Source organism: Saimiri boliviensis, chromosome 14, assembly GCF_048565385.1.
Source record: "Saimiri boliviensis isolate mSaiBol1 chromosome 14, mSaiBol1.pri, whole genome shotgun sequence".
Lineage (NCBI taxonomy): Eukaryota > Metazoa > Chordata > Mammalia > Primates > Cebidae > Saimiri > Saimiri boliviensis.
Window position 1 is genome coordinate 76,670,443 of NC_133462.1, and position 27,877 is coordinate 76,698,319.

General features: G+C 42.8%; 1 protein-coding gene across 1 annotated transcript in view; it reads right to left on the reverse strand.

The window, feature by feature from the left end:
• The window catches only part of ACBD3 (acyl-CoA binding domain containing 3), a 48,104-nt gene extending 25,408 nt beyond the window's left edge, over nt 1-22,696 (reverse strand). The window contains exons 1-3 of the mRNA XM_010341032.3: nt 22,340-22,696; nt 2,811-2,952; nt 1,436-1,576 (exon numbers count right to left, since the gene is read on the reverse strand). Coding sequence (XP_010339334.2) covers nt 1,436-1,576; nt 2,811-2,952; nt 22,340-22,625 — 569 coding nt within the window. The 5' untranslated portion in view covers nt 22,626-22,696. The remainder of the gene's footprint in view (nt 1-1,435; nt 1,577-2,810; nt 2,953-22,339) is intronic.
• Nucleotides 22,697-27,877: the final 5,181 nt, after the last annotated feature.

Consider the following 27,877-nt stretch of genomic DNA (forward strand, 5'->3'; position numbering starts at 1 on the left):
CATTAAAATAAGAACTTAAAATCAATATATACATACTACTTCTACAGACATCATAGCAGTATCTCATTGATCCAACATCACTACACAATGGCCTGTAGGACATAAATCAATTTTCTACTTCAAGAAACTTTATTCTATTCTCAGAAGAATAAAAACTTTTCCTTTAGATTAAAAAAACAACTTTCTTTGGATAAATAGCTTCTGAAAATGTAATCAAGCCATTTCCTATTATCCTAAACAGGAATAAATCATATCTGATGTTCCATCTCTTGATGACTCAGGGGTTATAGCTATTAACATAAAAACTGCACATCATACTATTGTGGAGAAGTTTACCTTCATAATAAATGGCCCCTGAGTGCCATGCTTTTATAATTCTTGTGTCTATTTTTCATGGTTTCTATTGTGTCCCTCACTATCAAGCTATTTTCTCTTTTCATCTGCTTTTTCTAACCCAGGTTAAGGTAGGAAACCAGAGAATCAATTGTTTTTAAAGAATAACATCAGCTGGGCACAGTGGCTCATGCCTGTAATCCCAGTACTTCGGGAGGTCAAGGCAGGTAGATTACCTGAAGTCAGGAGTTGGAGATCAGCCTGGCCAACATGGTAAAACCTCTTTACTACTAATAACTTTTAGCTGGGTTTGGTGGTGAGTATTTGTAATCCCAGCTACTCGGAAGGGTGAGGCAGGAGAACTACTTGAACCCAGGAGGCAGAGGTTGCAGTGAACTGAGATCATGTCACTGCACTCCAGCCTGAGCAATAGAGCAAGACTCTGTCTCAAAAAAAAAAAAAATGTATAACATAACCTGAAGAAAAATTGGGTTTGTAGTATCACTTTCATCACCTAAATTTTACATAATCAAAGCTGTTGAAAATATAGCCACTAGATGAGTAAGGTGTAACTGTAATTCTAATTCACAACTACAAAAGAGAATCCCATAAACATAAACAGCACATTCAGTAGCTCCTCCTCCAAAACTTGAAAATAATCAGTAAGTCAGCTGGAAGGCAAAGCCAATATGAGTATCTATATAAGGTAGCACAGCTGCAAACCATGAAATGGAGCATGAGGATTCTAAAAGCTCAAGGGAGACTGTAACAAAGTATATGTCAGACCACAGGACAGAGAGGAGGGAGTGGTTGAGTTTATGGTGGAGCTTATTCAGAAACTTAGCGTAGTAAAACAAAAGGCTGCCAGCCATAATGGCTGGGAGGTTCCTTTTAAAGACATGGCCAATAGGAAGCAGCCCTCCCTCCCGCTAAAACTCATAATATAAATACCTGCTCACACCAGGAAGTTTGAACAATTGCCACAAGAAGTGGGGATCCAAGGAAAGCAAGACACCTTATCTAGAACAGACATTCCATAAAGCAAAAGCATCAGTATACTGGGCTGTGCAGTGGTAAAGTATTCCATGCCCTCAAACTTCACCTTTTTTTTTCTTGCTCTTCCTTCTCTATTTTGTGGGATGCAACATATGTTGAAAAGAGGTGGCAACATCTATTTAAGAGCTTGACAAACTCTACCATGGCATCCTCTTTAGACATGTTTCCCAGCGCTGCCCATTCTCTCCTGTAAGGAATAACAAGAAAAGTTACTTCCCCTTCTTAATAGAATGAGAACTTGATTGAATTTAAACCTAAATAAGAACAATTCTCAATTATAACTGAGAATATAAAATGAAGAACGATTCTACTATAAGCAAAAGGCTCAAAACTTCAAGTTTTAACAAGTATGTATTTACTTACTAAATTAGATACTCCACACAAAATCCAAACAACTGTATTGCTGACGATTCCCAAATAGCAAAAGGGTACCAATGCTTTCTTTTTCTTTTCTTTCTTTTTTTGAGACAGCTCACTCTGCTGCCCAGACTGGAGTGCAGTGGTGCAACCTTAGCTCACCAGAACCTCTACCTCCCAGGCTCAAGCGATTCTCCTACCTCAGCCTCCTGAATAGCTGGGATTATAGGCGTGTGCCACTACCGCCAGCTAATTTTTCCTTTTTTTTGAGACAGAGTCTTGCTCTGTCACCCAGGCTGGAGTGCAGTGGTGTGATCTCGGCCCACTGCAACTTCCACCTCCTGGGTTCAAGCAATTCCCCTGCCTCACTCTCATGAGTGGCTGGGACTACAGGTGCGCCATCATGCCCAGCTAATTTTTGTATTTTTAGTAGAGATGAGGTTTCACCATATTGGCCAGGCTAGTCTCAAACTCCTGACTTTGTGATCTGCCCGCCTCAGCTTCCCAAAGTGCTGGGAATACAGGTGTGAGTCACTGTGCCCAGCCTAATTTTTTTATTTTTAGTAGAGACGGGGTTTCACTATGTTGGTCAGGCTGGTCTCAAACTCCTGACCTCAACTGATCCACCCACCTCGGCCTCCTGAAGTGCTGGGATTATAGGCATAAGCTGCTGCACCTGGTATATTTTTCTTATATAATATTTGAGCTTTAATTAAACAAAATACTCAATGTACTCTTTTTTGTCACAATTTTCTTTATGTTTCAATAAGGGAATCAATTATTATGTATTTTAAATGGCCGCTTTTAATATTATTTGGGAAGAATCAAATGAAGCTCTACTTATCATGTTCATAATCAGATGAGTACAGTTCTTCCATAATATTTAGCCATAACCATCTCTAAGCTAAAAACAGATAATCATCTGAAGACTCCACAAGCTGTAAGTAAAAATGTTCAGTTCCTATTCTAAGCTAATGAACCAGCTATTTATGTCTTAACCAATACATATTGTATCCTTTGCCAACATTATCCTCATTAAATTCACTACACAGAAAAACACTTACCTCCTGTCATTCCCTAACACATCAAAGAATCCAACCTCAGGACAAGTGTCTGGATTATACGGGCCCATAAGAACCTGCTTATGCAGTGCCACAAGCTTCAGTTTTTCTTCATAAGTTGGATGAAATGCTTTGCCGTCTTTTTCTGGAAGAAAAAGAAACACAAATAAAACAATTAGCACTGGCAAAATACATGATTTTCAACAGTATATACTAAAGCTTTGCTACAAAGTATATCACAAATTGCCTGTAATAGACAGAAACACTATTACTGTGAAATTTGTATTTCAATTACTACTTTTTCTCTTTTTTGTCTATGGTATTCAATAATATGTTTTAATATATATAAATATTTTTTGAGACAAAGTTTCACTCTTGTTACCCAGGCTGGAGTGCAATGGCGCAATCTCGGCTCACCGCAACCTCAGCCTCCTGGGTTCAGGCAATTTTCCTGCCTTAGCCTCCTGAGTACCTGGGATTACAGGCACGCGCCACCATGCCCAGCTAATTTTTTGTATTTTTAGTAGAGACGGGGTTTCACCATGTTGACCAGGATGGTCTCGATCTCTTGACCTCGTGATCCACCCGCCTCGGCCTCCCAAAGTGCTGGGATTACAGGGTTGAGCCACCGTGCCCGGCCTTTTAATTTTTTTATTGTTAGAGTCTTACTCTGTTGCCCAGGCTGGACTGCAGTGGTGTGATGCTGGCTCACTGCAGCCTTGACCTCCCTGACTCAAATGATCCTCCTACCTCAGCCCCCCAAGTAGCTGGGGCTACACGTGTGCCACCAAACCCAGTTATTTTTGTATTTTTTGCAGAGAAAGGACTGCGCAGGCTGGTCTCAAACTCTTGGGCCTCTCGTCTCAGACTTCTTTCCAAAAGTGCTCTGGGATTTGAGCCAGCATGCCTGGCCCAATTACTACATTTTATTAGTAACAGAGCTGACTGGGCGTGGTGGCTCACGCCTGTAATCCCAGAACCTTGAGAGGCCAAATCGGGTACATCACAAGGTCAGGAGACTGAGACTATCCTGGCTAAGAGGGTGAAATCCAGTCTCTACTAAAAACACAAAAAATTAGCAGAGCATGGTGGTACACGCCTGTAGTCCCAGCTACTTGGGAGGCTGAGGCAGGAGAATCGCTTGAACCCAGGAGGCAGAGGTTGCAGTGAGCCAAGATCATGTCACTGCAATCTAGCCTGGGGTGACAGAGCAAGACTCCATCTCAAAAAAAAAAAAAGAAAAAGAAAACATTATATATATATATGTATCTGCGCGTATGTGTGTGTGTGTGTGTGTGTGTGTGTGTGTGTGTGTGTATATATATATATATATATATATATATATATATATAAAAGAGCCTAAAATGGAAATCCTGAATGCTAATTTTTTTCTTTTTTGGGGGGCGGGGGGGAGAAGGTCTTGCTTTACTGCCCAGGCTGGAATGCAGTGGCACAGTCACAGCTCACTGCAGCCTCAACCTGCTGGGCTTAAGCTATCTTCCCAGCTCAGCCACCAGAGTACCTGGGACTACAGAAACATGCACCATCATATCTGGGTAATATTCTTCTTTTTGTAGAGGCAAAGTCTCACTATGTTGCCCAGGCTGGTCTCAAACTCCTGAGCTCAAGTGATTCTCCTGCCTCAGTCTCTCAAAGTGCCAGCATTACAGATGTGAACCACCATGCCTAGTCTGAATTATGTTGTAAAAATAAGCCAACTATCTACGTTTATGCTAAAGCTACTACGGAAAAACCCATCTGCCAAGCTACAATCAGGCTGCAGCCTCGACCTCCCAGGCTTAAGCAATCCTCCTGCCTCTGCCTCCCAAAAAGCTGGGCCTACAGGCATGTGCAACCACATCTGGCTAATTTTTTACTTCTTGCAGAGGCAATGTCTTATCATGTTGCCCAGACTCGTCTTCAACTCCTGGGCTCAAGCAATTCTCCTGCCTCAGCCTCCCAAAGTACTGGGATTACAGGTATTAGCCACCATGCCCAGTCCAACAATCAGTTTTTAAAATAGTTTTCTTTTTTTAAAATAATTTTTAGCCAAGAAAATAAAAACTTAATTTTATATTAGTGCCTTTTAACACGATCATGCATAATACAAACACTTTGAAAGGCTGTCTTAAAAAATGTATCCATCCCACTGAGGCAGTATGATACGGTGGAAAAGGCTTTGGAATTGGATGGCCTGGGTTTAAATCTCATCTGAGACACTTCCTAGCTATGTGACCATTCAACCTCTCAGTTTATTCATCAATAAAGAGAGGGTTACACTTCAGAGGTTGCTACTTCAGAGGTAATAGGATTATTATTAACAACTATTAATGCTTTTCTTTCCTTCATCTAATTGCATCTGGTAGGTTTCCATATAGGCAATTAAGAGTGCAGCCAGTTTGACCTACAAAGACTAACTGCCACCAACATTTAAAAGCAGTATGAAATTGGGTTCTGGTAAAATGGGAAATACTGAGAGAACAGTTCTGCTTCTTTGATAAAAGGGAGCATTAATTACTGGTTGATTCCAATAACAGACTACCAGATTTTTAAAAAGGGGGGAGGAGGCTTGAAAGCAGTGTATGCTACCTGTATGTCTCACTCATGCATATAGCAGTAAAATAAAATCACTATGAGAAGAATATGGGTTAAAGAACAGCAGGAAACTCAGAGAAGAAAAAATATAGACGCTGCCAATAAATGTCCAACAAGATAGTCAACCCCACTAGTCAAGAAATAGAAATTAAAAGCATTAGACACCAAGACCACCACCTCCCATCAGATAAACAAAAAAATTAGACAGCATTGAAAGTTAAGATCCTACAAACAGGTACCCATTCTCATATATGAATGCTGTAACTATAAACTGTTACTGTTATCTTGAAGGGCAATTTGCAATAAACAATAGTCCCCACCTTATCCCCTAGCGGATGCTTAAAACCGCAGATAGTATTGAACCCTATATATATTATGTTTTCCCTATATGTACAAATCTGTAATTTATAAATCAGATACAATAAGAAATTAACAAGAATAAAATAGCAATTATAACAATATACAACAATAAGTTATGTGAACATGGGGACTCTCAAAATATCTGATTGTACTCCACTCACCTAGTTTCAGACCTTGATGGACCCCAGGTATCTGAAACCAGGGAAAGCAAAAACACAGACAAGGAAAGACTCCTGTATTTCAAAACTATAAATGCATATGCCCTATGATCCACTCACTCCAGTTCTCATTACATATGCTTGATAAGCACTCCCAGATATACAGGAGGAGTTAGCTACAAGGACACTCATTGCAGCACTGTTTTCTTATTACTGGATATAACTTAAAAGGTTATCAATAAGGGAAAGTTGAAACAATGCGGTACAGTCATGTTCCACATAATGGCATTTTAGTCAAGGACAGATTGTTTATATGACTGTAGTCCCATAAGATTATAACGGAGCTGAAAATTTCCTATGGCCTAGTGGTGTGGCAGCTGCCATAACATGGTGCAATACATAACTCAAGTGTTTACGGTGATGCTTGTGTAAACAAACCTACTGTGCTGCCAGTTATATACAAGTATATAGCACATACAACTATGGACAGCACATAATACTTGGTGACACTAATCATCAAATACTTGATATTAGTCACCAAAAGTTTTCTTACACTATTACGTCACATAGCCCAAAACAACTTCCTTCTCACTTTTTTTTTGAGATGAAGTCTCGCTCTGTTGCCTAGGCTGGAGTGCAGTGAGTGGCACGATCTCAGCTCACGGCAGCCTCTGCCTCCGGAGTAGCTGGGACTACAGGTGTGCACCACCACACCTGGCTAGTTTTTATATTTTTAGCAGAGATGGGTTTTCATCACATTGGCCAGGCTGGTCTCCAACTTCTGACCTCAGGTGATCCACCTGCCTTGGCCTCCCATAGTACCGGGATTACAGGCTTTAGCCACCACGCCCGGCCTACTTACTAGTTTTAAGATTTGCTCTACTGCCAACTGCAGTGGCATGAATCTGTAGTCCCATGTATTTGGGAGGCTGAGACAGGAGGATCATTTGAGCCCACAAGTTAGAATCTAGCCTGGGCAATCTATCAAGATTCTGTCTCTAAAGAAAATAAAAATAGTTGCTCTATAATCCTTTCTTTAAATCTTACTACTGAATCTCCAAATTAATTATTTTTCTAGATGGGAACCAAAATTTTCTGAAAAAAAAAAAAAAAAAAAAAAAAAAAAAAATCAAGAAAACTAACAGCCAGGTGCAGTGGCTCACGCCTGCAATCTCAACACTCTGGGAGTCTGAAGTGGGAGGATGACTTGAGTCCAGGAGTTTGAGACTAACCCGGGCAAAACCACAAGACCTCATTTCTACAAAAAAAAAAAAAAAAAAACAAAAAAAAAAACATCTGGGCAGTGGCTCACGCCTGTAATCCCAACACTTTGGGAGGCTGAGGCAGATGGATCACAAGGTCAGGAGTTCAAGACTCATCCTAGCCAAGATGGTGAAATCCTATCTCTACTAAAAATACAGAAATTAGCTGGGTGTGGTGGCGGGTGCCTGTAACCCCAGCTACTTGGGACACTGAGGCAGAGAAATGCTTGAACCTGGGAGGCGGAGGTGGCAGTGAGCCGAGATTGCACCACCGCACTCCAGCCTGGGCAACAGAGCGAGATTCTGTCTCAAAAAAAAAAAAAAAAAAAAAAAAAAATTAAAACAACAACAACAAAACAAAAAACAGCTGGGCATAGTGGCAAATGCCTGTAGCTCAGGGTTCTCCGGATGCTCAGGATTGCTTGAGCCTGGAGGTCAATAAATAGTGAAAGCACCACTAACTCCAGCCTGGATGACAGATGAAGACCCTGTTTAAAAACAAACAATGAGCCAGGCGCGGTGGCTCAAGCCTGTAATCCCAGCACTTTGGGAGGCTGAGGCTGGTGGATCACGAGGTCAAGAGATCGAGACCATCCTGGTCAACAAAGTGAAACCCCGTCTCTACTAAAAAAATACAAAAATCAGCTGGGCATGGTGGCGTGTGCCTGTAATCCCAGCTACTCAGGAGGCTGAGGCAGGAGAATTGCCTGAACCCAGGAGGCGGAGGTTGCGGTGAGCCGAGATCGCGCCATTGCACTCCAGCCTGGGTAACAAGAACGAAACTCCGTCTCAGAAAAAAAAAAAACAACAATGGACACGTCTTTGTAGCAATGTGTAAGAAACAAACAAACAAGCAAACAAACTCAGCTGGGTCTGGTGGCTCATGCCTGCAACCCCAGTACTTTGGAAAGCTAGGGTAGGTGGACTGCTTGAGTCCAGGAGTTTGAAAGTAGCCTGCAACATGGTGAAACCCAGTCTCCATACACATACAAAAAAAAACCACCCCAAAATTAGCTAGACATGGTGGTGTTCACTGCAGTCCCAGCTACTTAGGTGGCCAAGACAAGAGCATCCCTTGAGCCTGGGGGTTGAGACTGTGGTGAGACGTGATGATACCACTGCACTCCAGCCTGGATGACAGAGTGAGACCCTGTCTGAAAACAAAACACAAATATTAATACTAATAATTATTTTGGAAAGACTGTATTACAAATTAATTTTATTTATTTTTTATTTTCCCAATTTTCAATAAGCATATGTACTTTGTAATCAAACACACATACACATTTTCTTTTTTAACACACATTTTTAAAGTCAAAGCAAAGTATTTTCAGCCTTTGGGATAAGGTTAAGAGATTAATTATTCTCCCAAGGAATATACAAACCCCAGGAGGCTGTGCTAATCCCAACCAACTTTGGTATAGCACCGTCCACACCAGACGTCCCCAAACTTTTTACACAGGGGGCCAGTTCACTGTCCCTCAGACCGTTGGAGGGCCGCCACATACTGTGTTCCTCTCACTGACCACCAATGAAAGAGGTGCCCCTTCCTGAAGTGCGGCGGGGGCCGGATAAATGGCCTCAGGGGGCCGCATGCGGCTCGCAGGCCGTAGTTTGGGGACGCCTGGTCCACACAGTATTGAAGTTCTAAGCTTCAAAAACAAACAAACACAGAAAAATTAAAATCCTTCACAATCTTTATTGTTAGGCAGACTATTAGTATTACACAAAAAGTTACTTCTCTCTTACTCTTCAGGTGACTCTGGTTGACACATCACAAGGGTTTAGTCTTTTAAATCCGATAAGAATAATTTTCTTTCTTTTTTTTTTTTTTAAGACAGTCTTGCTCTGTCACTCAAGCTAGAGTGTAGTAGCATGATCTCAGCTCACTGCAACTTCTGCCTCCCAGGTTCAAATGATTTTCCTGCCTCAGCCTCTGTAGTAGCTGAGATTACAGAAGTGCGCTACCATGCCTCGCTAATTTTTTAATTTTTAGTAGAGGCAGGGTTTCACCATGTTGACCACGCTGGTCTCAAACTCCTGACATCAGGTGATCTGCCTGACTCAGACTCCCAAACTGCTGGGATTACAGGCATGAGCCACTGTGCCTGGCCAAGAATAATTTTCTTCTAAATTATTTCTGGTACCATGGACGTTAAATGTAGTTAGCAGGAAAGAATTAATAAGGACCGTTTACTGCAAGACACAAAAAGCCTTGTAGAAACTCAAAACTCTTTAATCAGGGCCCTATTCCTAAGGTAAAGTTCTATTTCAGTCCCCCCAGAAGGGAACACAGGCATCATTCTAGGCTCTTGCACTCATTAAGTTAATTATTAATATTACAAAGTTATTTAATCCAATCAACTTTGGAATTCTGCTTTCTATGGCAACCGAAACTAAACATAAATCATGCTCAGAAAAGAAAACATGCAGATAAACTTCCAGTTAAACATGATCAATTGAACACACACAATTACCTCTGATTCTTAAACTAAAAGGAATAAGGAAGCCAAGTTAGAGAACCCTGGAAAGGTTTACAAATTGAAGGCATCAGGTTCTTTAAAAGCTGAAGTCTAGATGAAAACAGGAATCTGGTTTAAAATCTATGTAAGATGTAAGTAGCCACCCTCCCTCCATTGTATTTGGCAACCCCAAGCAGGCAGATGGCTACCTTGCCCCTACATCAGAAGAGGGCTTGATATATACTAGAGAAAATGAATCAGGGATGCTCCAGACGTTAGGACACCTGGCTTAGAGTGTACTACTAGACAGTTAAATGAAATGCTTTCCCAGAAAATGGTTAAGCACCTCCCACTCATCTCCCGCTTCTCTTGCCTAGTTCCTGAATGTAGGCAACCAGGTTCATATATCCCAGGTAGGAGACAGGAGTATTTTCTTTAAAAATTGGCCCCAAATAAAGACCTATAGACACTGATTTGAAAAATGCTGATATTTGAGGGTTCCTCTACAAAATTTCTGCCTCATCACCTTAGAAAAAAGGTTTCTACTTTTTTTTTTTTTTTTGAGACGGAGTTTCACTCTTGTTACCCAGGCTGGAGTGCAATGGCGCGATCTCGGCTCACCGCAACCTCCGCCTCCTGGGTTCAGGCAATTCTCCTGCCTCAGCCTCCTGAGTAGCTGGGATTACAGGCACGCACCACCATGCCCAGCTAATTTTTTGTATTTTTAGTAGAGACGGGGTTTCACCATGTTGACCAGGATGGTCTCGATCTCTTGACCTCGTGATGCACCCGCCTCGGCCTCCCAAAGTGCTGGGATTACAGGCTTGAGCCCCCGCGCCCGGCCAGGTTTCTACTTTTATGTTACAATAGGTGTTTAGTACCTTATCCTTTAACATGAAATACTCAAGGATCACCAGACTTTTGAGGAAAGTTTCCAACATGGAAACAAAAAAAACTAAAACAAATTTTAGCAGTGAAAGAACATTTAAAATTTATATCAATATCCTCAGAAACAAAAGTTAATGGAACCATGAAGCAAAACAAGATAAAAAAAAAAAAGACAATTCAAAGAAAGAATTCTTGGAAATTAAAAATGTTAAAAAAAATTAAATCTAGAATATGGAGCTGAAGATATTTCCTAGAAAACAGAGAGAGAGAGAAAAAAAAAAAGGAAAATAGGGAAGAAAAGAGAATTAGAAGTTTAATCCAAAAGATCAATTATCTGACTATTAACAGTACCAAAGAGGGAAAACAGAGGGAAAAAAAAAGAGAAAATTATCAAAGAAATAATAAAGGAAAATTTCCCTGAAATGAAGGATTCAAGTTTCCAAACTAAAAAGACTGTCACAAATATTCAGCAAAATCACTGAAAACAAACAAGGAGATAATAATTCTGAAATTTCTCAACATGGAGATTAAACAGGAGATCCTTCGTACTTCTAGAAAGAAAAACTGGTCACATACACAGGATAAAGAATCAGAATGACTACAGACTTCTTAAGAATATATACATTTAAGGCTAAAAAACAATGAATGAAATAACGCCTTCAAATTTTCGGAGGGAAATTATTCCCAATCTAGACTTTTATGCCCAATCAAATAAATCAAAAGTGAGAGTAAAACACACACATTTTTGAAAAGACATGGACTCATGTACTCTTTTCATAAGAAGATACTAAGGGATGTGCTTTTCCAAAGTAATGGAATAAATAACAACAAAGGAAAATAAGTGATTCAGGGAAAACAGAATCCAAAACAATAGGAAAAGATGAAGGTAATTTCTAGGAATGACAGTTGGGCAGCGGATGTAACTAAGTCTCACCACAAACACTAAAACAGGTTCAAAATTTTAAGGACATTTAAGATAAATGTCTTTAAAAAAAGGTTTGCACAAGAACAAAAATGTAATCGAAGTGCTTGATCTGTTTCAGCTAAGAATAACATAAAAACAAACAGCAGACAACCAGTTTAACCACAAAACCTGAAATAAAATTAGGAGCCTAAGAAGAGGAAAGAATAGACATACGTAAGTTATTATTTTTTTCAATTAAAGCAGCAGTAGGAAAATGGAAGCAAATAGCAGAAGAAACAGTTATAACAATGGAAAGCAGTTGCCTTGGGGCAGAGGACCTAGGAAATGGGAAAACAGAAACAGGATGACTATTTTTCACTATAAATTTTATAGTACAACTTCACCTTTTCAATTGCTCTGGTTTTCACTTTTAATAAAAAGGTGAAAGGAGCCGGGCTCGGTGGCTCAAGCCTGTAATCCCAGCACTTTGGGAGGCTGAGGCAAGGTCAAGAGATCGAGACCATCCTGGTCAACATGGTGAAACCCCGTCTCTACTAAAAATACAAAAAAATTAGCTGGGCATGGTGGCGCGTGCCTGTAATCCGAGCTACTCAGGAGGCTGAGGCAGGAGAATTGCCTGAACCCAGGAGGCGGAGGTTGCGGTGAGCCGAGATCGCGCCATTGCACTCCAGCCTGGGTAACAAGAGCGAAACTCCGTCTCAAAAAAAAAAAAAGGTAAAAGGAATAAACTCATATGCACAAGTTCAGCAATCAGTTAATAAGCTACTACGACACAAGTGGTGGGCAGAATAATGGCTCCTCAAAGATACTTAACTTCTAGGCCGGGCGCGGTGGCTCAAGCCTGTAATCCCAGCACTTTGGGAGGCCGAGGCGGGTGGATCACGAGGTCGAGAGATCGAGACCATCTTGGTCAACATGGTGAAACCCCGTCTCTACTAAAAATAAAAAAAAAAACTAGCTGGGCGTGGTGGCGCGTGCCTGTAATCCCAGCTACTTAGGAGGCTGAGGCAGGAGAATTGCCTGAGCCCAGGAGGCGGAGGTTGCGGTGAGCCGAGATCGTGCCATTGCACTCCAGCCTGGGTAACAAGAGCGAGACTCTGTCTCAAAAAAAAAAAAAAAAAAAAAAAAAAAAGATACTTAACTTCTGGAACCTGTGAATATGTTAGGTTACTTGCAAAGGCAGAATTAAGGTTGCAGTTGACCTTATCCTGAACTACTCATGTGGGCCCAATGTAATCATAAGGGTCCTTATAAATGAAAGAGAAGGGTCAGAGATTTGAAGAAGCTATGGTGGCTCTGAAGATGGAGGAAGGGGCATGAACAAAAGCTTGCAGGTGCTTCCTGGAAGCACCTGGAAAAGACAAATTCTACTCTAGAGCCTCCAGAAGAAACAAAACCCTGCTGACACGTTGATTTTACCCCAACAAAACCTATCTCTAACCTGCAGAACGGTAAGAGTGTATGTGTGGGGTTTTTTTGTTTATTGTTTTGCTTGTGGTCATAATACAATTTTTTACACCTTCTTTAACAACAGTTGTGATCCTGGTGGTCTTTGGCAAGAGGGCATTCAGAAAAGCATGATTTAACTTTGGTATTATGAGTGAATGAGCATATGATAATATGTTCTGTGCATATGATAATACTGACTTGCAATGCCAAATGAATAATCAGCAAAATTATAAGGTTGATTATAAAGCTTATCTGATTCATGACTGTCAATTAGATAATATTTCTTCTCAGTAAATTAAAAAAACAGTATTTGTTAGTAGATGAATTGTTAGAAACAGTTTATTAACTGCTTTCAAAGAAACATGTCCAGCAACTTTAAGGAAAAAAATGCATATTATTTTTAATTACATACAATCAAACATTATTGGTAATAATACAAAGGATTATGTTCAGTCATGAATAAACAGATAACACCCACGATATTCCTGAAAGAGGAAGGTGCTTATTCTTACATCAAAGTACTGGGTGAAAACAGTCACTGCGCAATACGGCAGAGGAACAAGCTCTCATGTAGCTATTTTTGACATTACCATTGTAGCTGTCATCTTGAATCAGGAACATTCAATACCAGTATGAACAGAGTTTACTATACAAATCAGGTCTTCTATCAATTTAATCCATAGACTATGGGAGTCAAATTATCAGAGAATCTTCTCAACCATGACAGCATGAATTGGATGTCTAGTACACAGATTACCGCTTGCAGGAAAATCCAGAGTGTAGATGGATTTTTAGTATGAATTGTTTTAAGTCACTAATTTTTTCTTTTTGAGACAGGGTCTTGTTCTGTAGCTCAGGCTGGAGTACAGTGGGGTGATTTCGGCTCACAGCAACCTCTGTCTCCTGGGTTCATGTGATTCTCCTGCCTCAGCCCCGTGAGTAGCTGAGGATACAGGTACAAGCCACCAATGCCCATCTAATTTTTGTGGTTTTGGCAGAGATGGGGTTTCCCCATATTGCCCAGGCTGGTCTCAAATTCCTGAGCTCAAAGTGATCCATCTGCCTCAACCTCCCAAAGTGCTGGGCTTACAGGCGTGAACCACTACACCCAGCCCAAGCCACTTAGTAAGAACATGTAGATGCCATTATCCGTTTTTAATTGTTTGAAAATGTGTTTTGCATATCATGTTAGTTTCTTATTGCTCTTGTAACCACTTACCACTAAACTTACAAGTATTTAACTTTACAGTTCAAATAGGACAGCATAATTTGATAATAGCCTTATAATCAGTCACCAAGTCCAAAGCTCTGAAAGATTTTTTTTTTTTTTTTTTTTTTTGAGATGGAGTTTCACTTTGTTGCCCAGGCTGGAGTGCAGTGGCACAATCTTGGCTCACTGCAACCTCTGCCTCCTGGGTTCAAGTGATTTTCCTGCCTCAGCCTCCCAAGTAGCTGGGATTACAGGCGTGCACCACCATGCCCGCCTAATTTTTGTATTTTTAGTAGAGACAGGGTTTCACCATGTTGGTCAGGCTGGTCTCAAAGTCCTGACCTCAAGTGACCCGCTTGCCTCAGCCTCTCAAAGTGCTGGGATTACAGGCATGAGCCACCGCACCAAAGCTCGGAAAGATTACAACTAAGTCCCTCCCACCTGAAGTATACAAAAGATTATTAGGCTCATACCTCAATTGCTATTTTATAGGAGAAATCACATTTTTTGTCTTCTCTCTGGAGGCACAGGAATGTACCAAATTATTTCAACATGTGGAAGGGATGTTAAAGATAGGTGACTGAATTGCAAACTAAAGCTCAAATCCTCTCTACAATATCCACCCAGCAACTGCTAACCTATGCTGAATACTTCGTGGTGATGAGAATTCACTGTCCCAAAGAAGTCTAATCCATCTTTGAATAGCTGTGATTCTTTTTTTTTTTTTTTTTTTTGAGACGGAGTTTCACTCTTGTTACCCAGGCTGGAGTGCAATGGCGCGATCTCGGCTCACCGCAACCTCCGCCTCCTGGGTTCAGGCAATTCTCCTGCCTCAACCTCCTGAGGAGCTGGGATTACAGGCACACGCCACCATGCCCAGCTAATTTTTTGTATTTTTAGTAGAGAAGGGGTTTCACCATGTTGACCAGGATGGTCTCGATCTCTTGACCTCGTAATCCACCCGCCTCGGCCTCTCAAAGTGCTGGGATTACAGGCTTGAGCCACCGCGCCCGACCAGCTGTGATTCTTACTTAGCTCTTTATTGAGTTGATATCTCTTGACTCCATCCGCAGGGTTTATTTCCTGTCCTCAGCATTAACTAAAACACATCAGACCTCAAAAATACCTATTGTGTTTGCCCTGAGTTCTCTATTCTCTTGGCTAAACACTCCCAGCTTAGTCAATCATATCTCAATTTAAATTTAATTCTGAGCTCTGCTGTTAAGTATGTAACATGGACAAGTTATTTAATCCTTTGAAGTCTGTTTTGTTATCAATAAAATGGAGATAATACTGCTCCTTAGGGCTCATGTGAGAAATGTGTCCCAAAATCTTGGTAGAGTGCCTGCATAGAGCAGACACTGATTAAACAGCAACCATTATGATAATAATGGCAGGGATTTGAATTCCCACTCGATACAAGTTGCTCTCTTCTAAATGATCTCCATTTTGTCTTTAACCCTGAAGAATGATGCCTCAAATGGAAAGCAGTATCCAGGGCTTGTCTGAGGTGTACTCCCTGGTGCAGAGGAGAATAGGATTCTCTCTTCCCTCATCCCTATTTCCACCAAAGCAGCCTAAGATCAAATCTGTTTTATTTCATGGCCGTATCACACTGTAGCCTCACAGAGAATACACTTTGATTAAAATCCACCTTTTAGAAATATTAAAACTGAAAAACTGCCTGGACATGGTGGTTCATACCTGTAATCCCAGCACTTTGGAAGGCTGAAGACAGGCGGGGGAGCTGTGGATCACCTGAGGTTGGGAGTTTGAGACCAGCCTGACCAACATGGAGAAACCCCGTCTCCACTAAAAATACAAAATTAGCTGAGGCAGGAGAATCGTTTGAACCCCGGAGGTGGAGGCTGCAGTGAGCCAAGATCACACCATTGCACTTCAGCCTGGGCAACAAGAATGAAACTCTGTCTACAAAAAAAAAAAAAAAAAAAAGGCTGGGCGTGGTGGCTCACACCAAGGTGGGTGGATCATGAGGTCAGGAAAGTGAGACCATCCTGGCTAACACAGTGAAACACCGTCTCTACTAAAAATACAAAAAATTAGCTGACCATGGTGGCGTGCACCTATAGTCCCAGCTACTTGGGCGGCTAAGGCAGGAGAAATCTCTTGAACCCAGGAGATAGAGGTTGCAGTAAGCCAAGACTGCGCCACTGCACTCCAGCTTGGGCAACAGAGCCAGACTCCATCTCAAAAACAAACAAACAAAAAACTGAAAAACCACATCTTCCTCATGTTGGATTGAGAAAAAAAAAATCTCAATTGACAAATCCTTATACAACTTATGAGAAAGGATCATATGGCTGGGCGTGGTGACTCATGCGTGTAATCTCAGCACTTTGGGAGGCCAAGGCGGGTGGATCACGAGGTCAGGAGTTCGAGACTAGCCTGGCCAACATAAAACCCCATCTCTACTAAAAATACAAAAATTAGCCAGGTGTTGTGGTATGTGCCTGCAGTCCCAGCTACTCAGGAGGCTAAGGCAGGAGAGTCGTTTGAACCCAGGAGGTGGTTGCCGTGAGCTGAGACCAGGCCATTGCACTAATGTCTGGGTGACAGAGCAAGACTCGGGTCACAGGGAAAAGAAAAAAAAAAAAAAAAAGGCCAGCACAGTGCCTCATATCTGTAATCCCAGCACTTTGGGAGGCCGAGGTGGGTGGATCACCCGAAGTTAGGAGTTCAAGACCATCTTGGTCGACATGGTGAAACCCCATCTCTACTTAAAAAAAAAAAAAAAAAAATTAGCAGGGCATGGTGGTGTACACCTATAATCCCAGATACTCAAGAGGCTGAGGCAGAAGAATCACTAGAACCTGGGAGGCAGAGGTTATGGTGAGCCAAGATCGCACCATTGCACTCCAGCCTGGGTGGCAAGAGCAAAACTCTTATCTCAAAAAAAAAAAAAAAAAAAAAAAAAAAGGGGGGATAATACAATGCAGTATTCCTGAATCAATGAGTAAGAAACACTCTGGGAATTGCCTAATGTACTAACTGCTTAGTAAAAGTTTTAAGACTTTCCCTCCATTAACTCAAAACATCCATGATCAATTCTCAGAGGTAGCTCCTTTACAACAACATAAGCAGCTACAAAATACCAATAGCCATGCATTTTTCTAAGAGTTTATACATATAATTTCTTATAACTCCTAAAACGACTCTGAGAACAGGAAGGCACAAAAAGTTAACAAAATTAAGTAGCAGAGCCAAGAAAACACCCCTAGAGGGTGTTGACTCCAGGGCTTACCTTTCTAAATAGTGATTCACTGTAGCTCTCGTATTAAATTCTTCAAGCTACAGTTTGTATATTTTTATGCACTGCACGTGTGATAAAGGGAAGCCTCAAGAAAATGTTAATATCATTACATAAAAACACACACACATCCCTGAATTCAATCAAAGGAAAATTTTGGTTCAGTTCAAATTTAACATGAACTTGGTGGCTATAATTTATATCTTTCTCTTAGGTCAGTATATCCTCCTACAGTATTACCTACTTATGTCTAAAGGTAAAGGTAATAAAAGAAAAAAAAAAATAAACTCAAAATTTAATAGATGTTCCATAGTAACATATAAACTTAAAATTATCTGAGGATAGGCCAGGCGTGGTGGCTCACACCTGTAATCCCAGCACTTTGGGAGGCCGAGGTGGGTGGATCACGAGGTCAGGAGATCGAGACCATCCAGGCCAACATGGTGAAACCCCGTCTCTACTAAAAATACAAAAAATTAGCTGGGCATGGTGGCGCGTGCCTGTAATCCCAGCTACTCAGGAGGCTGAGGCAGAAGAATTGCCTGAACCCAGGAGGCGGAGGCTGTGGTGAGCCGAGATTGCGCCATTGCACTCCAGCCTGGGTAAAAAGAGTGAAACTCCATCTCAAAAAAAAAATTATCTGAGGATAGACCACTGAAGTCCAGGAGGAACACTAATTATATGTTTCCAAGGAATAAATTACCGTTATCCAGTATGTTAAAACATTAATGAGGCCATTTTATAAAAGCTCTTGTAGTTACTTATGTTTAAAGAAGACAACAGGAAATGGAACAATTTCAGTAGCCCATTTGACTGCCATCATTAATATAATTCTCTCCCAACATATAATACTCTGCTGTCAGTAATATAATTGAGTATAATCAATAGCAATGGTAGCAGTAATATAGCAACTATTCCATAAAGAAAATGAGTCCAAGACTTACCTTTCAAATAACTTAGGGGCCTGAGGCAGGATCATCTCAGAAATGGGGTCAATACCCTTATAGAAGGGCTTAGAGGATTAAACAAAATAATGCATATACAGCTTTTAGCATGGTACCTGAGATTCAGTAAACATCTACTTAATAACTATTGACATGACTCTGAATTTTTAAATTGGTGTAATCAATCTACCAGCTTAATGTAATAGGGCAATAAAGTATTTGAGAAGGAAAAGTCCACCCTAAAGAACTCTAAAAACCAAAATAAAATTCTCCAGGTCAACTCCATCCAAGAAGTATAAAGGCCATAATAAAACGAGCCCACTGGATTTCTGTGGATCCTTAACCCAAGGAGATAAGAAAACCTAGCTTAACACTGCTAAAATAGAACTGGGCAACTTTGGCCAGGCATGGAGGCTCATGCCTATAATCCCAGCACTTTGAGAGGCCAAGGCTGGTGAATGAATCGCTTGAGTTCAGGAGCTCAAGACCAGCTTGGGCAACAAAGCAAGAGACCCGTCTCTACAAAAAACCACAAAAATTAGCTTGTCATGGTGGTGCAGGCCTGTGGTCCCAGCCACAGGAGGCTGAGGTGGGAGGATGGCTTGAGCCTGGGAGGCATAGGTTGCAGTGAGCCAAGATGATGCCACTACCATCTAGCGTAGGTGACAAAACCAGCCTATTATAAAAAAAAAAAAAAAAAAAAGAATTAGGCAACTTTGCTTCTACCTTTAAAAACCTCCAGTGGTTCCTCATTGTCTAATCTACTGATAAAAAGGCTTAACTACTACTATTTACATGGCCAGGAGTGATGGTTCACACCTGTAATCCCAGCACTTTGGAAGGCTGAGGTCAGGAGTTCGCTATCAGGCTGGCCAATGTAATGAAACCCCATCTCTAGTAATAATACAAAAATTAGCTGGGCGTGGTGGCACAAGCCTGTAAGCTTAGCTACTCAGGAGGCTGAGGCAGGAGAATTGCTTGAACCCAGGAGGCAGAGGTTACAATGAGTGGAGAGTGTGCCACTGCACTCCAGCCTCAGTGACAGAGCAAGAAAAAAAAAATTGGAATGGCATGCAAGTCCTTCCAAGATCTGAACTCAGCTGCCTTCCTAGCCATCTTCAGGAAACTGCTTTCTATTTTCCATGTTGCAAACACACATGCCTTGCCTTTTCATGGCTTTCATGGCTCTTGGCCTTCCTCCACTCTGGAATGGCGTCTGCTCCCCCAGTCCTCCACACTGTATTGCAGTTGTCACTGGGTCCTTAACTCCTCTTTTGGACTCTAAGCAAAAGAGAATGTACTATTCATTTATAGTTGTGACCTAATATGAAACTATCCATAATGAGGGCTCAATAATGCCTGAAATTTAGATGGTAAAATGCTAACTTATATTTACCCATATCTTCATCTATTTTACTGTCATAAAAAATGAATAGTTAACATAATAGATTCAGTTACTGGTTTATTACCACCCTGACAAGGATGGAATAAGAAATAGGGTTTTTCATTCCCAGTCCAAGCTATCTGCAATGGAAAAATATATCCGTGCTTTCAAGATTTGTATTTATTCCACAGTAGAAGGGAAGATGTAATGTTATTTCTAATTCTTGTGAAATACTGGTACAAAACCATAGAATGGTGGTCTATTAGAAGTCCTTGCAAGCCTGACAAAGCACCAAGTGTTCCACCAGAAAAATTCACACATTAAAACAAAGGCAGCATTACTTGGCTCACTTCACGTTCAGTAATTCTTCTGACTGCTTTTACAACCTTCCCTTTCTTTTTTCAGTTAGTATCTCATATACTAACAGTCTCCAATGATCCAGGCAGAAAGGTAGCTTTTAATTGCTACACAGCTATTTCTCCTTTTAAGTACCTGGATGTTGCTTTGATAACTTAATTTAGGAAGTGAGTGAACCACACCTGTCAATGTAGCTTTATTCTCTAAGGTGACTAACACCTAGGCCCCAAGTTAGATTTCCCTAGGATTTCTACCACTCAAGACACGTTAAAATAATCTGTTAGGTTTAGAGCACTGAATATTAAATCTGAGACATCACATTTCATCTAATCCAGCTCCCTTTATACATATGAAACTGAGTCTGGAAAAGTTAATTGTCTAGGAGTTTACAATCTAGAGCTTCTGACTCTTCAAACAATGCTAAGTGTATCACACATTACAGTGGTTCTCATCGTTCAAAAAAGTTACTACTACTATTTTCAAATAAGACAGGCTCAGATGATGAAATTACCCATTTTCTTACTTTTTGTCATATGACAAAAGCTAGGATTATGGCCACGTGCAGTGGCTCACGCTTGTAATCCTAGCACTTTGGGTGACCGAGGTGGGCGGATCACTCGAGGTCAGGATTTCGAAACCAGACTGGCCAACTGGTGAAACCCCATCTCTACTAAAAATACAAAAAAAAAAATTAGCCGGGCATGGTGGCACACACCTGTAGTCCCAGCTACTCGGGATGCTGGGGCACAAGAATTGCTTGAACCTGGGAGGCAGAGGTTGCAGTGAGCAGAGATCACACCACTGCACTCCAGTATGGGTAACAGAGCAAGACTCCAGCTTAAAAAAATAAAACAGAAGTTAGTTCTTTTCTATTCTTACTCTCTGCTACAATATACTTTATTTAGAAGTTCCAAGAATAAAAATTTAAGGTGGAATGAAGCTATATGAGTTGTACAGAAACCACCTGATTTTTATAAAGTGGTAATATATCATCACTACAGCAAACTCTAAATTCAAGCCAGTGGTCTAAAAGTCAAATGATCCTAAATCCATTTGCCATTACCAATTCCCCAAGCTAGTTAGTACACAGAGGGCAGAACTCATTGTGCAATGACAATGAATATGTCAATGAATGTGAAATGATCAAATGTTCTGGAAAATGTATAAAAGAAACTTTCACTAGTTTGCACAACTAAAGTTATTTTGAGAGAAAACAACTTCAGCGTGTATCATTACACTGAAGTATTCAACTTCAGCTAGTAAAATACGTACTCCAAAAGGTACTGACTCCCTTTGGGGAAAGTGTCATAAATATGCCATTCTGGAATGTACGTGGAACCTAGCAACCACTTTTTAAAGTTTCATTTGCTGATGTCCCTCCCTGTCCATTCGCCCTACAAGACTAAGTATCTTTAAGAATCAAACTAACGGGCTTTTCATCAGTCTTTCCCACTGACAAAAATCATGTGATTGGTCTCTCCACCACTTGACTAAGTGAATCACAAAAAACCGCACACTACAATCTTGCTCTAAGAGGAGACATCAAACAATTAATTATGCGAAAAGCACAGAAGGTACTATTAGGCCTTACTCTGAGAATTCACTCTTGCACATTGCTTCAAAGATAAAATTTTAACCACCTAGAAGTTACTAGAATATAGTGGACATTCCTCCTCAAGAGTCTGACAACCCGGAGGGGATGGTGAGTTTAACACTACTTCCTCTTCTCTGCCACATCAATACTGCCAGAGGATGAAGTCCTATTCGAGTTTATGGTTCCCAAGAACGGCTGGAAAGGCTATGTATGGAACCCCTTGACAGTTTTCTTACACTAAGGGTAAAAATCGGCGGGTCCTGATGTGACGAGTCATGGGAAACAGGAAAAGAAAGGCAACAGTAAAAAAAAATATATATATAATAATAATAAAGGGCAATCCCAGAATGGGATCCTTTGGAACAAAGTGGCTTCATTCTTCCACCCTGGCTCCAGGAAATCCCAGAAGCTAATTGAGCTAAAATGCCCCAGTCACCTCTGGGAGGCGGGTTGTGACTGCTAAACCAAGGCTGCAGGCCCGTCAGGGGTGTGACCTAGTGGCCAAGCAGGTAGTGACGAACTTCGGGTACCCACAAGGATGGAGCCCCGCTTGAGCCACCAAGGCCCAGTATGAGTGGGTGAGGGCAAGTCTGGTCCAGTCACCCTGGGGACCACAGCCCGTGCAGGGCTCCCGGGGCCGGGCAGAAGCGGCGGGGGTGGGGCCCGCCCAGCTCACCTTTGAAGAAGCGCAGTGCCAGGCCGTACAGCTCCTCCAGGCCGAAGCCCCAGCGCTGCTCCAGCCGCCGTGCCTCCTCCGCCGCGCCCCCAGCCACCGCCTCCCCGGGCTCGGGCTGCTCCCCGGAGGCGCCCGGGCCCCGACCGGATCCGGGTGGCGAGGGCGGTGGCAGCGGTGGCGGCAGCAGCGGGGCGCCCTCAGCGCCGGGCCGCTCCTCCGGGTCCGGGCTGAGAGTGAGGCCGTCGACGGACACCTCGAGTCGCTCTGCGTTCAGCACCGCCGCCATCTCCGGCTGCTGCACCTCCTCGGCGGGGACAGGCGGCGGCCACGTAGCGACTTCCTGCTGACCTCTGACCTCCACTTACCGACACCGGAACTTCCGCTGCTGAGGCGGCTGGAGGGCTCCGGGCGAGTGGCTGAGGCCTGGTGCCCCGCCTCCTCCGGAACCAGCCGTCGCCCGGGCTCCGCGACTACCCCTCACGCTCCCTAACTTCCGCTGGTCCCGAACTCCTCTCCCCACCCTCACCCCATCCTCTCGGATCCCAGTTGCTCCAGGTGGGCGGGTGCTCCACCGCAATGTCCCCCGCCCAACCACCCCCACTCCTCTGTTCGGTTCTGCGGCTGTCACCGACTCCTTTGGCCTTCACAGGAACTCTAAGGAAATGCAGGGCAAATTCCCAATTTTTTTAAAGAGGAAACTGAGGCTGCAGAGAAATTCAGCGACTTTGATGTTGCAGATGGGGCAGATCCTGGTTTTGCAGAACAGAAGCTCATACAATTTGTGGGGACCCTCAGGAAAAAGAGTACAAAAAGTTACGTGCGGAAGGGTAGGAAAGTGTATTTAGAAAGAGAAATAACAAATTACATTTTAAAAGCTAAAGGGGCCGGGCGCGGTGGCTCAAGCCTGTAATCCCAGCACTTTGGGAGGCCGAGGCAGGTGGATCACGAGGTCGAGAGATCGAGACCATCCTGGTCAACATGGTGAAACCCCGTCTCTACTAAAAATACAAAAAATTAGCTGGGCATGGTGGCACGTGCCTGTAATCCCAGCTACTCAGGAGGCTGAGGCAGGAGAATTGCCTGAACCCAGGAGGCGGAGGTTGTGGTGAGCCGAGATCACGCCATTGCACTCCAGCCTGGGTAACAAGAGCGAAACTCCGTCTCAAAAAACAAAAACAAAAACAAAAACAAAAACAAAACACTGTATTTTCTTTTATTTATTTATTTATTTTTAAAGACGGGGTTTCACCATGTCGGTCAGGCTGGTCTTGAACTCCCAACCTCAAGTGATCTGCCCACCTTGGCCTCCTAAGTGCTTGGATTACAGGCGTGAGCCACCACACCCGGCCAGACACTCTTTTTTTAATACAAGGTCTTATTCTGTTGCCCAGGCTGGAGTAGGGTGGTGCAGTCACAGCTCATTGCAGCCTCGACCTCTGTGGGCTTAGGTGATTCTCCCACTTCAGCCTCCCAAGTAACAGGGACCACAGGCACACATGCCTGGCTAATTTTTTTTGTCTTTTTTGTAGAGAGAGGGTTTTGCTATATCACCCAGGCTGGGCTCGAACTCCCAGGCTCAAGCAATCCACCAACCTCGGTCTCCCAAAGTGCTGGCTACAGGCACGAGCCACTGCCACAGCCCCAAAACACTCTTAAGGGCTACTCTCCATTATGAAATTATACATTTTTTTTTTTCAGATTCAAAAGTAAAGACGATTCTAACAACAACAAAAAAATCAAATACTGGTGGGCAGATCACTTGAGGTCAGGAGTTTGACACCAGCCTGGCTAACATGGTGAAACTCCATCTCTACTAAAAATACAAAAATTGGCTGGGCATGGTGGTTCATGCCTATAGTCCCAGCTACTTGGGAGGCTGAGGCAGAAGAATTGCTTGAACCCGGGAGGCAGAGGCTGCAGTGAGCCAAGATCACACCACGGCACTCCAGGCTGGGCGACGGAGCAAGGCTCCATCTCAAAAGAGGAAAAATCAAATACTTAAGAGAAATTTGTTTGTTAAAAAGCAAGTCTCCCTTAATCCCATAACATTGTCAACGTTGGGAGCGTCCTTCCACTTGTCTTGAAAACTAACATTCATACAGTAATAATAATTATTATTATTATGAAATAATATCCTCCGATTACAGCAAGAAGACGTGAAAGGTTGGGGAAGGAGCCCTCTGATTCCGAGGACCCGTTCAAAAGATGCTGGGAGACCAAGGCTTGAGCTTCAGGGCCCTGGGCCCCACCTGCTGGCCGGAGACGGTAGCGCTGCCCCAGCCAGGCAGTGCATAGCAGGGTGCCAGTCCGGTTTTCACATACGTGGCCCTGTGAGGGCCTGGCAGAGAGATGGGATGGGGCTGCCGGGGAAAAGGAGGCCACTGAGGACCCATCTGGGAGCTGCAGAGCCAGGGCAAAGCTGGGGCTCTGGGCAGTTCTGCCCCAGGCAATATATTGTGGAGAATGAAACTTTTCTAAATGATCAATAAAGAAGCCAAAGTGCAGTCAGCTGTGCTGGAGGAAAGACTGACTTCTCCTTCTATTCTTTCTATAGACACATTATGAAATTATAATATGGAGACCAAAGAGTATGCAGTCAAAAAATGTAGGAAGAAAAGTAAGTACAGAGTTGTGTCATGAAGTTAAATAATACTAGCAATAGTGATCTAATAGGCAGGGTGTGGTGGCTCACGCCTGTAACCCCAGCACTTTGGGAGGCCAAGGCAGCAGATGACTTGAGGTCAGGAGTTTGAGACCAGCTGGGGCAACACAGTGAAACCCAATCTCTACTAAAAATATAAAAATTAGCCAGCTGTGGTGGCGCACACTTGTAATTGTAGCTACTCAGGAGGTTGAGATGGGAGGATCGCTTGAATCTGGGAGGTGGAGGCTGTAGTAAGCCAGTATCGTGCCACTACACTCCAGCCTGGGCGAGAGTGAGACTACGTCTCAAGGAAAGAAGCCTGGGAGTGGCGGCTCACACCTGTAATTGCAGCACTTAGGGAGGCCAAGATGGGTGGATCACTTGAGGCCAGGAGTTCGAGACCAGCTTGGGCAACATAGTGAAACCTTGTCTGTACACCCCCCACCAAAAAAAAAAAAAAAAAAAAAAAAAAGGAAAGGAAACTAAATTACAGAAGTTAAGCAACATGGACAGGGTGCACGTTATCTATTCACCTGTCGATGTACTTTTGGATTTCTTTCTTCTAATTCTGGACTAATACAAATTAAACTGCTATGAACATTTAGGTACAAATCTTTGCATAGACATGATTTCATTCCTCTAGAACGTGATGTGTGTTCAGATCCCATCCTGAAGGTCTAGCAGTGCCTCCAGCCCTGACTGGTCAATGCTTCACACATCTTGTTCACATGTGGGGTGAAATCCATCATTTTCCCTCCACAGATCTGATCAAAAGCATTCCTCAAGGGTTTATCCTTGGAAGACCAAGGTCCATGTACAGTGCACCTTCCAAACCCCCACCCCCCTAGTGGGATCTCCCAGGATATTAATAACAGTCAGTTAATTTCTTTTTCTCTTTTCATCTTTTCTTCTTTTCCTTCTTCTTTCTTCTTTCTTCTCCTCCTCCCCTTTCTCCTTCTCCCTCTTCCTTTCCTCCTGCTCTCTTCTCCTCCCTCCTCCTCCTCCCCCATCTTCTCCTTCCTCTTCCTTCCTCCCTCCTCCTCCCCCCATCTCCTCCCTCTTCCTTCCCTCCTCCTCCTCTCTCTCTTCCTCCTTCTCCTCCTTCTTCTTCCGCTTCCTTTCTTCTTCTTCCTCCTCCTCCTCCTTTTTTGTCTTTTTCTTCAACAGGGTCTTGCTTTGTTGCTCAGGCTGGAGTGCAATGGCACTATCAAGAATCACTGCAGCCCCCATCTCCTGGGTTCAAGCCATCTTCCTGTCTCAGCTTTCCAAGTAGCTGGGAACACAGGCGTATGCCACCATATTCAGAAAATTTTTAATTATTTCACTCTTGTTACCCAGGCTGGAGTGCAATGGCGCGATCTCGGCTCACCACAACCTCTGCCTCCTGGGTTCAGGCAATTCTCCTGCCTCAGCCTCCTGAGGAGCTGGGATTACAGGCACGTGCCACCATGCCCAGCTAATTTTTTGTATCTTTAGTAGAGACGGGGTTTCACCATGTGGACCAGGATGGTCTCGATCTCTTGACCTCGTGATCCACCCGCCTCGGCCTCCCAAAGTGCTGGGATTACAGGCTTGAGCCACCGCGCCCGGCCTTGAAACCCCCATCTCTACTAAAAAAATACAAAAAAATTAGCTGGGCATGGTGGCGCATGCCTGTAGTCCCAGCTACTCGGGAGGCTGAGGCAGGAGAATTGCTTGAACCTGGGAGGCGGAGGTTGCAGTGAGCTGAGACTGTGCCACTGCACTCCAGCCTGGCGCCTGGTAACAGAGAGAGACTCTGTTTCAAAAAAAAAAAAAAAAAAAAAAAAAATTCACTGTGTTTATTTGTAAAATGTAGGTTCTAGACTCAGATAATTACAGATTGTGTTTTTGTCGCCATAACCATCCGGGGACGAGGGATGTGGAGTGAACTGACATGCATTGCAGGACATCTGCTTCCCCTGCCCCACCCACCAATCATCAGGCACATCATCTCCAGGCCTGAGAAAAGCAGCCTTTTCTCCTCTCAGGAGAGATCCCCCACTGTTGAGAACTCTGGGTCCAGGATCTGCTTTGCAAGGCTTCAGAGGCAGAAACTCTGAAAAGCCAGAAGCGGCTGTGTGTCACTGCACATCTTCAAGCAGCAGGAAGTCCTGACACCCAGAAAAATGTGGTGTGCAAACCCCAGAGCAGGGAGTAGGGTGATGAATTCCCAGGTGTCAGACAGCAGGATTCTGGCTGGAATAGACATACAGGTGATAATCAAATAAAACCCCCAGAAAGAAGGACCTTCTAATAAGTACCAAGAATGCAGGCTAGCCACGCTCTCCCTCATGGCACAGGCCTGTGTGCCACACTACATGTATTTAAAACCAAACCAAACAACTTTTAAGTTGTCTGGGAAGCAGGGCTATGACGGCTGTTGTACCAGGTGCAGCACAGGTGACAGGCTCACAGTATATACAGCATACATCAGCCAAAAGGCAGACAGGCAGGGGAGAAGGCAGTATTTTCTTCTCATTATTATTTTTATTCCTTATGAAATTTATGTATTATTCCTTAATATTAATTATACTTAATATATTTTAATGTATCATGTATTTAATAAATATAAAATGTAAATATATTCTACAACTATAATCAAATAATATAATCATATAAATATAAATGATTAATATTAATCATTAATAAAGAAATATCCAGCCAGGCTTGGTGGCTCATGCTTGTAATCCCAGCATATTGGAAGGTTGAAGCAGGAGGAGTATCTCTTGAACTCGGGAGTTTAAGACCAGCCTGGGAAACATGGTGAAACCTCATCTTTACCAAAAAAAAAAAAAAAAAAAAAAAAAAAAAATTAGCTGACCATAATGGCACATGTCTGTAGCTCCAGCAACTCAGCAACTCAGGAGGCTGAG